The 14,666-nt window shown below is 40.3% G+C and overlaps 1 protein-coding gene across 9 annotated transcripts in view; it reads right to left on the bottom strand.

Moving 5' to 3' along the window:
• The window catches only part of tcf12 (transcription factor 12), a 126,197-nt gene that overhangs the window by 15,439 nt on the left and 96,092 nt on the right, over positions 1–14,666 (bottom strand). For all 9 annotated transcript variants that reach the window (XM_079811220.1, XM_079811223.1, XM_079811225.1 and 6 more), the window contains 4 exons: positions 4,395–4,494; positions 2,903–3,042; positions 2,641–2,785; positions 2,167–2,237 (listed from right to left, as the gene is read on the bottom strand). In XM_079811220.1, coding sequence (XP_079667346.1) covers positions 2,167–2,237; positions 2,641–2,785; positions 2,903–3,042; positions 4,395–4,494 — 456 coding nt within the window. The remainder of the gene's footprint in view (positions 1–2,166; positions 2,238–2,640; positions 2,786–2,902; positions 3,043–4,394; positions 4,495–14,666) is intronic.

Consider the following 14,666-nt stretch of genomic DNA (forward strand, 5'->3'; position numbering starts at 1 on the left):
CCCTGCCCACATCGCATTAACAAAGCCGGTAGTTTTTTCCCACCTGACTGATGTGTTTATGCAAGCATCCTATCTTTTTCAGAAATTTTGTCTGAAAAGGGATTTTTTGGTTAAGCCAAATGTCAAATGAAAGTAAACATCCAAGGCATGCTCTGCGTTCTGCTAAAATGGTTTTCTTTCCATAATGGTTTCCACTATGAAATATTCAGGTTTTGATCCCAATTATCTGGCAGGATTTGAGAAAAACAGCTCTAAAGTTGTAGGCCATTACTTGCAGGGGATCATGAAGTCCATTTGACTTAAAAACACATCAAAATGCGGATACTATCATTATTAATCTTCTTATTAAATCCTGAATGCCACACTTTTGTATTTCAATCAACTCTGCAAATCCTGCCTGGGGCTTTAGTACATTCATCTCTCAGAGTAGACAGAGAGAGAGAGGAAGAGACAGAGGGGGCAAGTGATTATAGAGTGAGATACAGAGAGATACAAAGAAAGAAATACTCTGCGACAATAACAGATATTGAAGATTCAAACTTCTGCAATATACAATGCTTTTATATAGCATTTTTCTTATTCAGTGCACATTTATTCTTCAAAAATGTAATTATCAGCATAATAATTTTAGTGAAAAGTTGAAACCTGATGATCATGTTGTCTGTCTGCACAGAGTCACATGATCAGTGACACAAATGTACTGATTTGATTAGTGGCGTAGAATCTGAAATATTCATTATACATTCATTTTATGTCATAACGCTGCTTTGTTTTTAAGCTGTCAATATTCTAAAATTATTTTTATCTATGTCGTCTCTAGACTTTTGGACCCAACTGTATGTTTCATGAGAGTTTTGTCTAGATGATTCATAACTGTTCACTGGTAAAACACAGTATCTGATCCATCATGACTGTGCCAGGCAAGCGTCCGTCCCCTCCGCCCTCGTGCTTCAAGACCTCTTACGGTTGCTGACCTAATGAGTGAAAGCGAGCCATTTGGAGTGTCCTGGCTGACTGCTGTATCTCTAGTGTAACACCACTCATTTTACAAACAACAAACGGATCTCCGCCCCCTCATCAGTCACGCTGCTCTCCGCCAGCGGGGGCCCAATGAGCACAAACCATCCAAAAGGAACCTAAACAAAAGTGGCACAATGGGCAGCCTGCAGAGCCGAGCCGCAGCAGTTAGGACGTTTCCCCCTCCCCTCGTCCCTCCACCCCAGCCCGACCGTGTCCGTTTCACTGCAGCTTTATCATGCTAATAGAATTGAGTCTGCAAATACAAAAAGACTTAATTTGTGATTATCTTTCAGCCGCACTGTCTTGTGTTTGTTTGTGTGCCAGAGTGTGCTCGCGTGGCCTCACCCACAGTATCTTATTACATTTTTTCTTCTTTTCTTTCTTTTCCCCAATCAAAGAGCAGCGATTAGGCGTCTAATTTCTCAGAAGAGGAGGGCGCTACAACCATTCCAACATCAAAAGCTTATAAAAAGCTTGTCCTTGTCCTTGGCCGAGAGGTGAGTCTACGGCTCCCATCTGAAACAGTGCTGAATCAGTCCAGATGTGTTCCTACTTTAAAAAAAGTCTTGTTGTGACTTACTGTAGGATAAGCAAGTCTGCAGGATTTTTTTGGAGCTAAATAAGTCTTTAAGTTAAGCATGGCAAGTTTTAGAGGTTATTGTAAGCTCCGGTTTCAGGGACACATTAGGAACTCGCACGAACGCCAGCACTCATTATCCAAACCAATGTATAATCCACAGGCTTTTATGTACAGCTCCTTTTCTTGTATACTGCAAGATTAAGAGCACAATTATCCGGGCTTAGGTCCAGCAACATCCACAAACAGATCCCCTGACCTTATTCAATCTCTTAACCTTCTGCACTGCTACTAATACCCAGCCTAAGAGCACAAGTCCTGTCCTTTAAAGAATTAACTGCACCATTATGTCGGGTAATCTCACCCACGTCTACGCAAAGATCCCGAAAGCAAGTTGGACAACATGGGGTATGTTTACGATGCCTGAAACCGTATACCATTCAGTAGTTGAAATAATAACGCAATGTATTTAATCTGTTCCGGATGTATATGAAGGGAAGTCAATCCCTGTTCTATGAAATAGTTAATGTATGGGTTAATAGGTCTGTTTGAATGGAGAAGGATCTCACCGAAGCCAGAGCTTTTCCCAACGCATCTCCAGTCTGAGAGCTTCCAGTGGTGTTCCCTCGGTTGGCAGCAGCTACACAAAGACCACACAGAGATACGGCATTCAGATCGGAACAGAGCTGACAGAGACATTAGTGTCATGCATTTTTTATAGGCAAATAGCAGCTGGTGCTAGGTGTGTGAATTGATTGAACAAAAAAAGTGCTGATATAAATACGTGATAAATAACTGTTCGGGGAAATTTTTAAAATGATGTGATATTTGGGTGAAGAAAATTACTGATATATATATATAACTGCTCGCCAAGGCTGTATTTATTCAATCAAGAAATATTGTGAAGTATTGCTATAGTTTAAAATAGCTATTTTCTATTGTAATGCATTTTAAAATGTAAATTATTCCAGTGAAGTTATTCCTAGGAATGACTGATAAATGAAGAGTAACACTATAAATTTGATGTGTTCAGGACAACGTACCCATGACTCCCTCTGAGGTGTTGACAGGTGGGGTGTGAGACGCGGTGACGAAGGGTGAGGTGCTGGCACTGCTGCGGTGGAAGCTGGACATGGGTGGCAGGCTAGCGTTGATGTCTGTGGGCGACACCGAGTGTGGCGGGTAGTTCTGAGACAGAGAGAGAACATGGGAACTTCAGAGGAAGTGCAACTTTTTTAGCTTCATGAATACGGCTATACTACATAAAAGGTTTGTATTTGATCTGATCCCACAAAGCGTTCTCACCAGGCGGTCGTGTGAGTGCAGGTTGCTGTAGTTTCCAGACTGTGGCATGTGAGATGAAGATCCTCCCAGCATTCCCCCATAGCCTGGCTGGCTGATCCCATTGGACGAGTTCCACGGGTCAGAGGAATTGTGGGTCCCATCTGATTAAGCAACAAGCAATAAGATGTGAACATTAAAACATGGGAAATATATTTGTTTTCTAGTTTTAATATAAGTTAATTTGTAACTTCCTGACAAGGAAGGTTTAAATTGGGTGCGAGACAGAGGTGACATTAATGTGATAAATAATGCTGATAAACAAGGACAAACACAACACACAGTTTGATATGTGAGCCGAAGCCTGACCCCCACACTCCTTATTTTGGATAGAGGATGTCAAACAGACCGGCCTCTCTTTAAGTCTGCTTTTACACTTGAGTCTGAGCCAAGCGCTGAGCGCAGCTGAGATAACATTCAGCCAGCCGCTGCTCACTTGCTTCCGCATCAACTTTTAAAGGAGAAATTCCTCACAGTCCGAAACACACGGCTTGAAATGGCCATATAATTTTTTATCAGTCTTCATTGGCAAAGCTGGAATACACATGGTTGGTTTACTATCTAAGTCTGTGAAGTCGGTAGCATGATAGGCAGTGACTGAAATGTAAAGAGAAGGCTTCCCAATTGTGAAAAAAGGCTCAATGTGTGGGTTAGAGGAAGGAACGTACCAGGAGTTGTTCAGTGTGGGAAAATATTGAAATAACTAAAGTAGACTGGAAGAAGATTTGGCTTTAGAATTACGTATTGCAACAAAAAAAACCTCTGTCCTTATTACAACTCTGCATGACTAGTTGACTAGTTTCTAGGATGCATAAGATGCTCTAGTTTCTGTGACATCCTAGAAACTAGTCAATGTTTATTCCATTTTTTATAAGGGTTATTTAGTCTTCGGACAGTATACAGTACACAAGTACATGATTGTATATGCATTTAGCTATGAAAGCTCAATTTTCTCTAGTGAGAATGTCATCTTCTCTTTCAGGTCCCTTGCACTGGTGTGCATGTCATGAACACTTTACTATCCTAGTGAAGTGACGCAAATGATGGCGTAGGTCACATGACAAAGCCAATATGGCAGATGTACTATGATTGAATGTCATACTAGACACTCATAATATATAGAACATATTTTTTTGTTTGTTCCTCATCAAATGTAGAATCTATTTAGACTCAGTATGCAATTTTGGACACACTGTTCAATTACATGGTGGTGAAATCGATGTATTTATAGCTAGCTACCTGATAACGTAGCTAGTTGGACAGCAAACACATATTTGAAGGCATCTCTATTGCCCCCTTGGGGTTTATTGCTGCCACAGTAATGCAACAATGTATGCAATATGTACACAGCAAAACTGTGTTTGCGCAACACTTTGGCCAAGACTTCCTATACAAAATTGAAACAAAGTAAATGATAAATAATAAAAAAGTGAGAGAAAGAATGATCGTGACTAACCGAAGAAAGTGCTTGCGAACATACTGCTGGGGGGTTTGGGGGACGGGTAGGATGGAGAGTCTCTGTTGAAGTCGTCTGAGCTGGGAGATGGTGCATACACCTGCAAAAAGAAAAACAAAACCAGACATCACGACCAAGAACCACTGCTTACAGACACAGACAGGTGTGAGGGAACGTAGGCTGCTGTATTCATATCTACTATATACAGAGCGACCACCATACAGACACAATCATGTCACCAACCGTATCCTCATACCCTCTGCCTAATTCACACATACCACGAAACCAGACTGCATAATACAACACAAACAATGCAATGCAACGCATATGGCCAATTTACAAATTCTTTGATGTAACAGATGGCTAATTTAGAAGTCTTATAAAAAAAAAAGGGAGGATTATCTGCAGCGTAGTGTGCGCTTCAGCGCTTAATTGTAATATAATGACGACGACATGCATGCCCGCCGAACAAAAGCATCAAAACAAATGGATTAATATGCGAGGGCGTTAGGGTGCATATGTGTTTGTGTTTACGCATGAGTATTTTAGGAGCTGTGGGGTTGGACAGGGTCGGGTCAGCAGAGAAGTGGTTACAGCTGCAGATGTGCCCATTCCAGTAGAGGAGGATCAAAGACATGAGGCTACAGCCCAGTAATGTGGCTCTCTCAGTTCATCTGCACCAGATGGGACAAAACCTCTCAGAGGGAGAGAGAAAACACTGCCATGTATGACATGAAAAAGAACACTAGGTAAACATGTTGAAGAGAGTCTCGCTCATTATCTGCATTAAGCCAGACAGACTCACTCAGGTCCTCACTTTCAGGTGTCCTCGTCACCTGCCGTTTAAATTCCTCCCAGCGAGGAGCTGACTGCACCGTCATGTTTGTAAGAACCAATCCTTGTAACACAGAGCAGATGTGCAGCCCAATGTGTTTCAAGTTATTTCAAGTTAAACACAACCTCTCAACATCACAGCAACTTTTACTCTATAAATAAAATCACACCACATGATATAATGTTAATCCTCTGTAAGAAAGACTGGATCTTTTAAACAAGGCAAACACGCTAAAGGGTATAAAAAAGTAAGACATAAGTAAATATATAGTCAATTAAATATATAAATATATAGAAAAAAATAGTTTGTTCGGACAAATTACAATTCTTTACTAAATTAAGCAAAAAGAAATTTGCCTTAATTGCTTTTACTTGTTTTTTTAATAATTCATTCATAATTATTTACACCAAATCCAATCAATGCGACTTTTATCTTTGTTGATGCTCACAGCATCTGACATTTAATAAATAAATAATATATGTGTGTCAATATATAAATAAAACCTTTGACATAATAAATGACATAATGCATCATAAAATCAGAAATGTGTCTAAATTTGATATTATTTAATATTTCATTAGTTTAATTCATAATTATTTGCACTATAGTGAAATACAGACCAAAACAACAGAATTGCAAAATAAACTGTACATAAATGACATATACTAACTTCATTAAGAAGTAAGACTATGAAATACACTGGCAATTATTGTAGTAATTATAATCAAATATTAATTGCTTTGAATTTCCATTGTCAGATCCCCCTACTCATTAATATTTCAGATGTACGCAAAGATCCCCTTCATCACACACTCAAACACACGGCTGCAGCATGTCATGACACATTCTGCATTACGATCAACATCTAAAGCCTTTCAGTCAGCTTAGCCAGCTGTGTGCGGCCGGGCACCTTGCTGAGGCGGCAGTACGGGCCCATGTGATTGGCAGTGAGTGTGTTCATAAGCTCCGACGGGCTCCCGTGGGTGTGCAGGCGCACACATGTGACCCGGGCGCTGGAAGTCCCCTGATGATCTCAGGTTAGGGCGGCGTGGGAGAGGGGCCTTTGTCTCCGCCTCACGGCTCAATGGGCAGCATATGGCAGCGGATAATGCTAATTGTCCGCTTTACCCCGAGCTAACCAGCCGACCCGTTAATAAACCTTCCTAAACACCGGCGCCCCGCTCCACCACCAGGATAGAGAATGAAAGAAAGCACGAGAGAAAGAGCAAAGGAAACGCTTCCTTTGACCAGAGCTTTAATTAGGAAGCTGTCAGTTATTCACTACCCTCTGATCTAAACACCCACGTTTACATTTCCCCCCCTCATCGTCCTTCTTTTTAAATATTGAACGTGGAAATAAACTGTGGAAAATAAATGAGTTAATAGGAGGTGTATATTTAGAGTTCCCATACTTTTTTAACAATACATTTTCCAATCATTTGTGATAGTTATAAGATTATGAAATATAGACTGCAATCACAAAGTGCAACTTACAGCCACTATATAGGACATAGCAAAGTATATTCACTTTTACATGACTCTAATATTGTAACATAACTTAATATTCAACAATATTATTGATCTGACTGTACTGACGCTGTTGTATGACAACTGCACTGAGCTAGATGATGACATAATTTTTTGCAGAACTGCTTTATAGATGAAATGAACTAATTTAATAATTGATTATCTTTTTCCTGTTATCACTAAAGCTGCTTTGAAACAATCTGTATTGTATAAAGTGCTATATAAATAAAGGTGATTTGACTCTATTAGTACATACATTTTTTAGGGCTGGAAATCATAATTTTCCATTGTGCAGCAACCTTGTATACATTTACAAAATCACAAAATTCATATCAAGCTGTCATTAAAACATAGTCACGAGCAAAAAGCATTATAAATAGTATTTTTTTGTTTCAATTCCTGCGTGAGTAAATGGAGACGAAGGCTCACGCTGATGAGTGAAATGAGTTTTTCTCTCCTTTCTCGGCTGTCAGACCTTCCTTTGATCTGAAAACCACATCCATCACAACAACACACGGAAAAAACCACTAAACTGTCAACATATGGATAAGCCCAATGACAACAGTGAGAGAGGCAGGGAATAGAGAGAGCGAGAGAGAAAGAAATGATTATAGAGGGAGAAAAAAAAGGCCGAACAACAGACTAACCCACAAGGACGGGTTCAGAGCAGAGGGACCGCGAGTGACAAGAAAATATCCTGCCTCTGCATGTCACTTGTTTGGAGTCGGATCGCAGCCCGAGGGCCTTCCTTTTCAACTCCCATCTAACACACTTATCAAGGCGAAAAGGCACGCTACTCGCGCACAATGAGCCCCTATTGAACACAGCAGCTCTGTCCTGAAGGGACACGTTTTGACTTTTAAAGCCAAGTCTGTCTACAAAGAGCAGACAGTAAAAGTTTGAAACTTAAAAGCATTTTGTTCCTTACAGATACAGGTGGAAGCCTTTCGAGAGGAGAAAAACAACACGATGGTCTGCTTTGAACAACTACAGACGAGCACGCTGACTCATTATGCAAAGTTTCAACCAGAACAAAACCTTCAAATAGGCAGTGTATGTATCTGAAAAAAAAAGAGCACTAAGCGCTATTTTCCAGCAGAAGGCCCTGGAAATCTTAAAGGAAATGCTACCACCTTAGGCAAACACTTAGAAATACGTGAATTAAAGCGAGAACAGCAGAGAGGAAATAAAATACTTCACACGTCATAAAACTGACCCAATCAAAGCCAGGGAGGCCGCTTGTTTATTGGTAATTTATTGGTACCAGCCTGACATTCAAACAAATCAATGTGACTTTTATCTTTGTTGATGCTCACAGCATCTGACATTTAATAAATAAATGATATCTGTGTGCCAAGATATAAATAAAGCAACACAAGGAAGGGTTTATTGGGCATTTACCCACTGCTTTGGATCATAAAGCTCAACTCTGACCCAAGTGAGCCACATGCTCCTCATTTTCTCTTTCCTCCCAGCCTGCATTACAAGGCTGGAAATACTTAATATAAAAAGATCAAAGTGAGCTTTGTGGTGCAGGAACAAAGAGATCTGTCATAATGGCCTACGAGGAAAAGCTAACTCTGGACTCTGTCAGATGAAGCCGGGGTCTCGCGTTTGTCCCCAGAAACGAGATTGGAAATTTAAGAAAGTTGTGCAAACATGATTGCTGCCGCCCATGTTAAAAGCAGCAGAATTAATGTGAACAACGTTGAAATTTAATAAGCAAGCTCTTATTAAGGCGGGTAACGGATCATTCTTAAATTCAGCAAACAGATGGAGAAATCTCCAGAGCCCCACACAGACAGAGAGAGAAAGACATCAGGGAAATCTACTGGAAACTTTTTCCTCTCTACTGAAGTAGTGCTTTGCATCGTCTGGGGAGCAGCGACTCACTTTTAAGGAAGTAGGTGGAATATTCTAACTCCCTGCCTGCCCCGCCCCACCCCACCCCACCCGAAAACACATGTTTACTTGGCCGTAACTGATGACATACCATAGATATTGTTTTTAAATAGCTAATTATATTTACTACAAACTAACCATTACGTAAAAATACAATAATACTTAAATAACATTATAAATGATATAATAATGATAACAATAATACATCCCAAATAAGTAAATAAAAAAATAAGTAAATGCCAAAAAGGTTGTTTTTATCATTTTTAGTCTAGTTTATTTGGATGAATGTATCCCCAAACTTTGTCCTATAAAATATAACTAAACCCACCCACACATCATGTTGTCTAGCTAAACAAGGTCATACCAGACTTTCTTACAAACTATGTAATTTTCATTCTTTTTTCAATTCTTTTTCTTGGCAGGTCATTCCCAAAGGTGAGTTTTATCAGATTTTGCTATCTTTTCAGAAACTATTTAAGGAAAGCCAGTCGTGAGGAACAAGTGCAGGTTCAAGTCGCCACCTCTTCTTCCTCATTCACATTCAGATTTAATAATGTTCATTTCTTTTTCTTTTTATGTTCCAATTATATGAATCATTTCTACCTTTGAGGTCATTCCCAAAGGAAAGATTTATCAGGTTTTGCTATCTTTTCAGAAACGATTCAAGTAAACCCAAACGCCCACTCAATGAGGCACAACAAGTGCACCACCTCCGATGCCTCATAAGCCTGCACCACCAATCCAATCATCAAGCACCTGACAAACGTTCAGCACACATGCACACGAGTGTTCACACGGACAGCCACACGCAGACAGGCAAACAGGCATAGTGAGAGGCACACAGAAATCAAAGGGCCTGTGGTGGAGAGGTTTAGGAGTCCCATCAGAATTCCTATAGAGAGAAGAATGCCTGGCTGATTAAAAACAGATGGAGGAACAGCGATGCTGCTGCTCTGAGCTCAATCTGCAAACAGGAAAGTCAAACCTCAACAGACAGACTCGCTTCCTTAATCATTCCCAGACTCCCACTTGTTATTATTGTGAGCCCATCTCAGTGCTCAGCAGAGCCGCCGCTCAGAGCACAGCCAGCATCAGTCGCACACAACCACCAACACCAAATAATGATCCAAAATAAGTGCTTTTTTATCAAGAAAATAGAGACTTGCAGATGTGTCAGTTTGCCTCTGAAAACATTTATATTTCAGATGCTCTGTCAATATACTTTTTTTTGCGGCTTTTCAACTCTCTACAGAAGTTAAAATCAGGGTAACAACTCACACTTGTTAAATGGCAAATGAAAGTAAATGTTGACCTAGCTCAGACTGAGGTAATGGAAACACAGTCAGCAGTCACACACACACATACATGAGCAAAGCCGAGAGCAACGAGACCCTCAACTCAGTTTCAACACACTGAACTGACACGGCTCACCACTCCATTACACCCGACAGCCCACCGTGCACATGAAAAACATGTTTACTTACACACATTTCCTCTAGGGAGAGAAGGCACTCACCGATTTTCCGTTGTAGTAATACATGCTGCCCATTCCAGGCACGGGGTAGGCGCAATACATGATAAAAGCCTCAGAGATACTGGGAGAGACGTGGAGCCAGATACAGAGGATCTCTTTTCACCAACCCGCTCAGTACACATACATCCACTCGCTGCACAAGGGACTAATTCCTTCAGTGCTGGCCCCCTACACATGGATCTACTCACAGACAACTTATGCAAAGCAGGACCGTACCAACTCAGCCGGCAGCGAGGGGGTAGGGCTTATGGGAGGAGGAGGACGGACCAATACCCAGAGCTCGGCTCCCTTAAAGCCTCATAAGTGCTGAGGCAAAGAGAGGAGGGGGAGATGGAGGATAAAGAGCGAGGGAGGGGCGGAAAACAAATGAGTAAGTGGATTGACTTGTACTTTAAAAAAAGAGACGGAAAGGATATTAGAATGGTGGATTTTCCTGTGCGAAAAAGGGCCAAGCAATACATCGAAATGAGTGTTACGTTCATTTACCTGTTGATTCTTGTCTGTTCTTTTACGAGCTAACAGAAAATTAAAAAAAACAAAAAAACTGAACTGATATACTTTAGAGGTGCACGCAAACACAGAAACACACTCTGGTCTTAATCCTTAGCTGATTAATCTTTTGTTTAGTGATTATTGTTTCTCTTTTATTGAGGGGTTAGATTGAGGGTATGGAGAGGATTTCCCCACTACATCAAAAATCTTGCAAATGAAAAAAAGAAAAAAGTTTTATGGATAGTATAATATGATATAATTATACCGTATATTATATTATTAACATAAAAAGAGACCATATAATGTTACAAAAGATTTCTATTTCAAATAAATGCAGTTTTTTTAACTTTTCTACTTTGATAAGAAATTCAGCTTTGCCATCACAGGAATAAATTACATTTGAAAATATATCAAAGTAGATAACAGTTACATTCAATTGTTATATACTACAAAATATTATATACTGATATTAGTGTATGCTTTTGAGTTTCATGCCACGCACTTGTTTGCCCTTAACCAAGTCTTGTAATGTTGCGACCTGTGGCTGTTGTTTTAATAGTCCCCCACAGTGGCGTGACAGCAAACACAGAGAGCTGTTGAACACATCCAACAGCTGCAGAGGGGCCGAGCCTGACGTCAGGCACCGAGAGCAATGACGCTCCATTTCCTCAGACGTCCCCTCCTCGCGCTCACATTGTACCCGCTGCTCCCCTTCCTGGGCCTCTTGCCCATAGACCAAGGGGGCGGTAGGGTACACATCCCAAATGACAGGCATACTGGAGGTGGAAGACGAGAATGAGGGGAAGGAAGGCAAAATGAAGGGAAATGGAAGGGTGGAAGTGGAAGAGATGCGAAAGCAAAAGGCTGGACACAGTCATTGAGAATGAATGGACAGGGGTGCAAAAATAGATGGGGAGGCCAAGGTCGTCCCCGTGCTGTGAACACGCTGACCTGTAGCACCATCGGTCTCTTTAAAGCCCACTCCACTCTGAGCTCTTTCATGTCTGTCACTGCAGGCTTCCCAGTCCAAACACCGTCCTCCCTCGGACCATTCACAACATTATTGTTATGGAGAGATGAAAGCCTTCCCAGAAAACGATACTTTATTATGCTTTCCCCTCTAATTCTATTATTATTTATTCTCTTTTTGTCTCTGAGTGAGATTCTTTCAAACGTGTCCAAGGTGGTTGAGATCGACAGGCTGGTACCACTTTAAACCTGGAGCCGTTTCAATGCGATTCTTTAGGAGAGAGACGGCCATGATGGAGGAATGCTTGAAGGCTCCATAAAACAAATCCAGATAAAGAATGCACTGCTGGGAGGAAAAGAACACAGAAAAAATAATGAAAGAGACAAATGAAAAGGGACAGAAATGAAATCACAAATCACTGGCACATGTCCGGAGAGTTCACAACGCATGTTTGCTTTGTTCTCGCAAGATTTCCACACAGCTGCCATATATAACTACATTATGGTCACCCCTGTGAATAGAACCAATCACTGGTGAGTTTCGCTGGACATTTACTTGAACATGGTTGGTCACATTCAGTTCACCAGCTAAATACAACACGATAAAGCAAAGGGACTTTTACCTTAACCAGTCGGAAAGCGCAACAGGATGTTTTTTTCAGCCCTTATAATACTGTTTTCTATTTTAATATATTTTAAAATGTAATTTATTCCTGTGATGGCAAAGCTAACTTTTCAGAATCATTACTCCAGTCCTCAGTGTCACATGATCCTTCAGAAGATCCATTATTCTAGAAATACTTCTTCTTATTATCAGTGTTGAAAACAGTTGTGCAGTTTAATATTGAAAGCACAATACAAAGTAAATGTTTTTACTGTCAGTTTTGACCAATATAATGCATGCTTGCTGAATAAAACTATTAATTTATATATCTAAACATTTTTACTTAATACAAAATCACTGAAGAATGTTTAGTGTGACTTTGATATGTATTTTGCTTTTAGTGAGGGCATAAAACTTAATGCTGGAAACGTAATGTATTACACTGAACCGTCGAGTCGCACCTGGTTAAGACCGTGTTGAGCCAACCCAGTTCTTGAACACACCGTAGACGCAGGAGGTCTGGGATTCACCTGCACTGATTGTGTGGATTGTGTGGATTATGGAGTTTAAATGTAATAGGTGCTGCAGACAGTCTGTCCCACTAATCAATCTGCAAACTAGACACTTCCACATCAACATCCCCACGCACATCCCACGCCTGCAAATTAGAAACATGCAGAACGCTCATCTCAGCCCATACAAGCTAATTTAACATCTTCGTGTTTCTATAAGGCCATTCATCACAACACATTAGGAGGAAAATTTCTCTCCATGGGTCTTGTGGGCTTATAAGCATTCTGTTATGTGCTTGTAATGATTAATGTTTCCCTGCCTGAGGACAGCGCCCAGACAAAACACGGAAAAAATGGCATGAACATTATATTAGAATAACACCAGTATTTAGCGAGCATCTCCTCCAGACATGATAAATCCACCGGGGCCCTTTCATCAGGGTTCAGGAGAGAGCCTTTTTGCGTGTGTCTGGGCCGGTGCACTAGTTGAGCAACAGGTCTTCATCCAATTACGATTACCTGACATCAAGCTACAAGAAAGCGGCTCACCCACTTACCTGGCTTCCACCTACAGCCACAGCCCACAGTGACACCTTCTCTACATGTGACATCTGCTGTCTGCTGACCTACAACCAGCGTGTCTGGGGCTCACGTGCCGGCTGCGCTCCAGCCAGGTAAATCACGCCAGTGCGGCTCAGATTAGCTGTGCTTTACACACATCACATCTTAAGATAATCAGCTCTGACTGTTGACAGAGCACGCTCTTAAAATGACTATGGCTGTGCGGATGTGCATCCATGCAAAATACAAACAAAATGTATTTACGGAAATCTGAATGCGCGTCTAACATATTCCTATTGTACTCTAACTGAAGTTGAAAGACACACGTGTATCTGCTGTTCGTGCTCTTCATGTTTTAGGGCTCTGAAGTCTAAGGAAACTTTCAGTAGCCTAAACAGATAAAGAGACTCGTTCCCTCTGCCTAAACTGATAAAGAGGTGGGCACGTCTCTGTTCAGCATCAGACACAAACCAGGAGCATCTATCTAATCACTTATCTGATGAGCTCATATCCTTTCAGACAGAGACACACACACACACACACACACACGCACACACACACACACACACACACACACACACACACACACACACACACACACACACACACACACACACACACACACACACACACACACACACACACACACACACATGCGTTGACCTACTTATTTAAATGACTACAATTATGACTTATTTAAGTCGATAATAAATTAAAAGTTAATGATAGCAAAATATCAAACTGCATGTATTTATGAGGTATAAATGTAATATATGTTAATGTATAAAATAATAATAAAATCAAAACCAAATATTTAAAAAAATATTAGATCACTAAACATAAACAGTGTTAATGCACCCTATTACTAATCAACCATTTAATAATCAAACATTACTTTTTAAACTGATCAATCAAACACGGTCATTTAAATTATATATAAATATATATATATATACACATATACATACACATACACACACACATACACACATTATATATTACATCAAAAAAGAGTCACAAAGAGTATTCAATAGCATATTAGTTTATGCTGTGGTACTGAAATTGTGAAATAGTTATTGTGAAATTTATTTATTTATTTATTTTTTTACAAATAGATGTATTAATTTTATAATTTTTTTAACAAACATTAAATAATTTTGATCTGTGAGGATTACCTAAAGAGGGTTTTTTTCCAGATGTAGGTAATTTCTACCAGTCAATTTTGTTCCTAAAGTACAGCTTACTAAACAGTAAGTACTAAACAGACAGACACACACACACACACACACACACACACACACACACACACACACACACACACACACACACACACACA

The sequence above is a fragment of the Gobio gobio genome (assembly GCF_949357685.1).
Source record: "Gobio gobio genome assembly, chromosome: 2".
In the NCBI taxonomy this organism is placed as follows: domain Eukaryota; kingdom Metazoa; phylum Chordata; class Actinopteri; order Cypriniformes; family Gobionidae; genus Gobio; species Gobio gobio.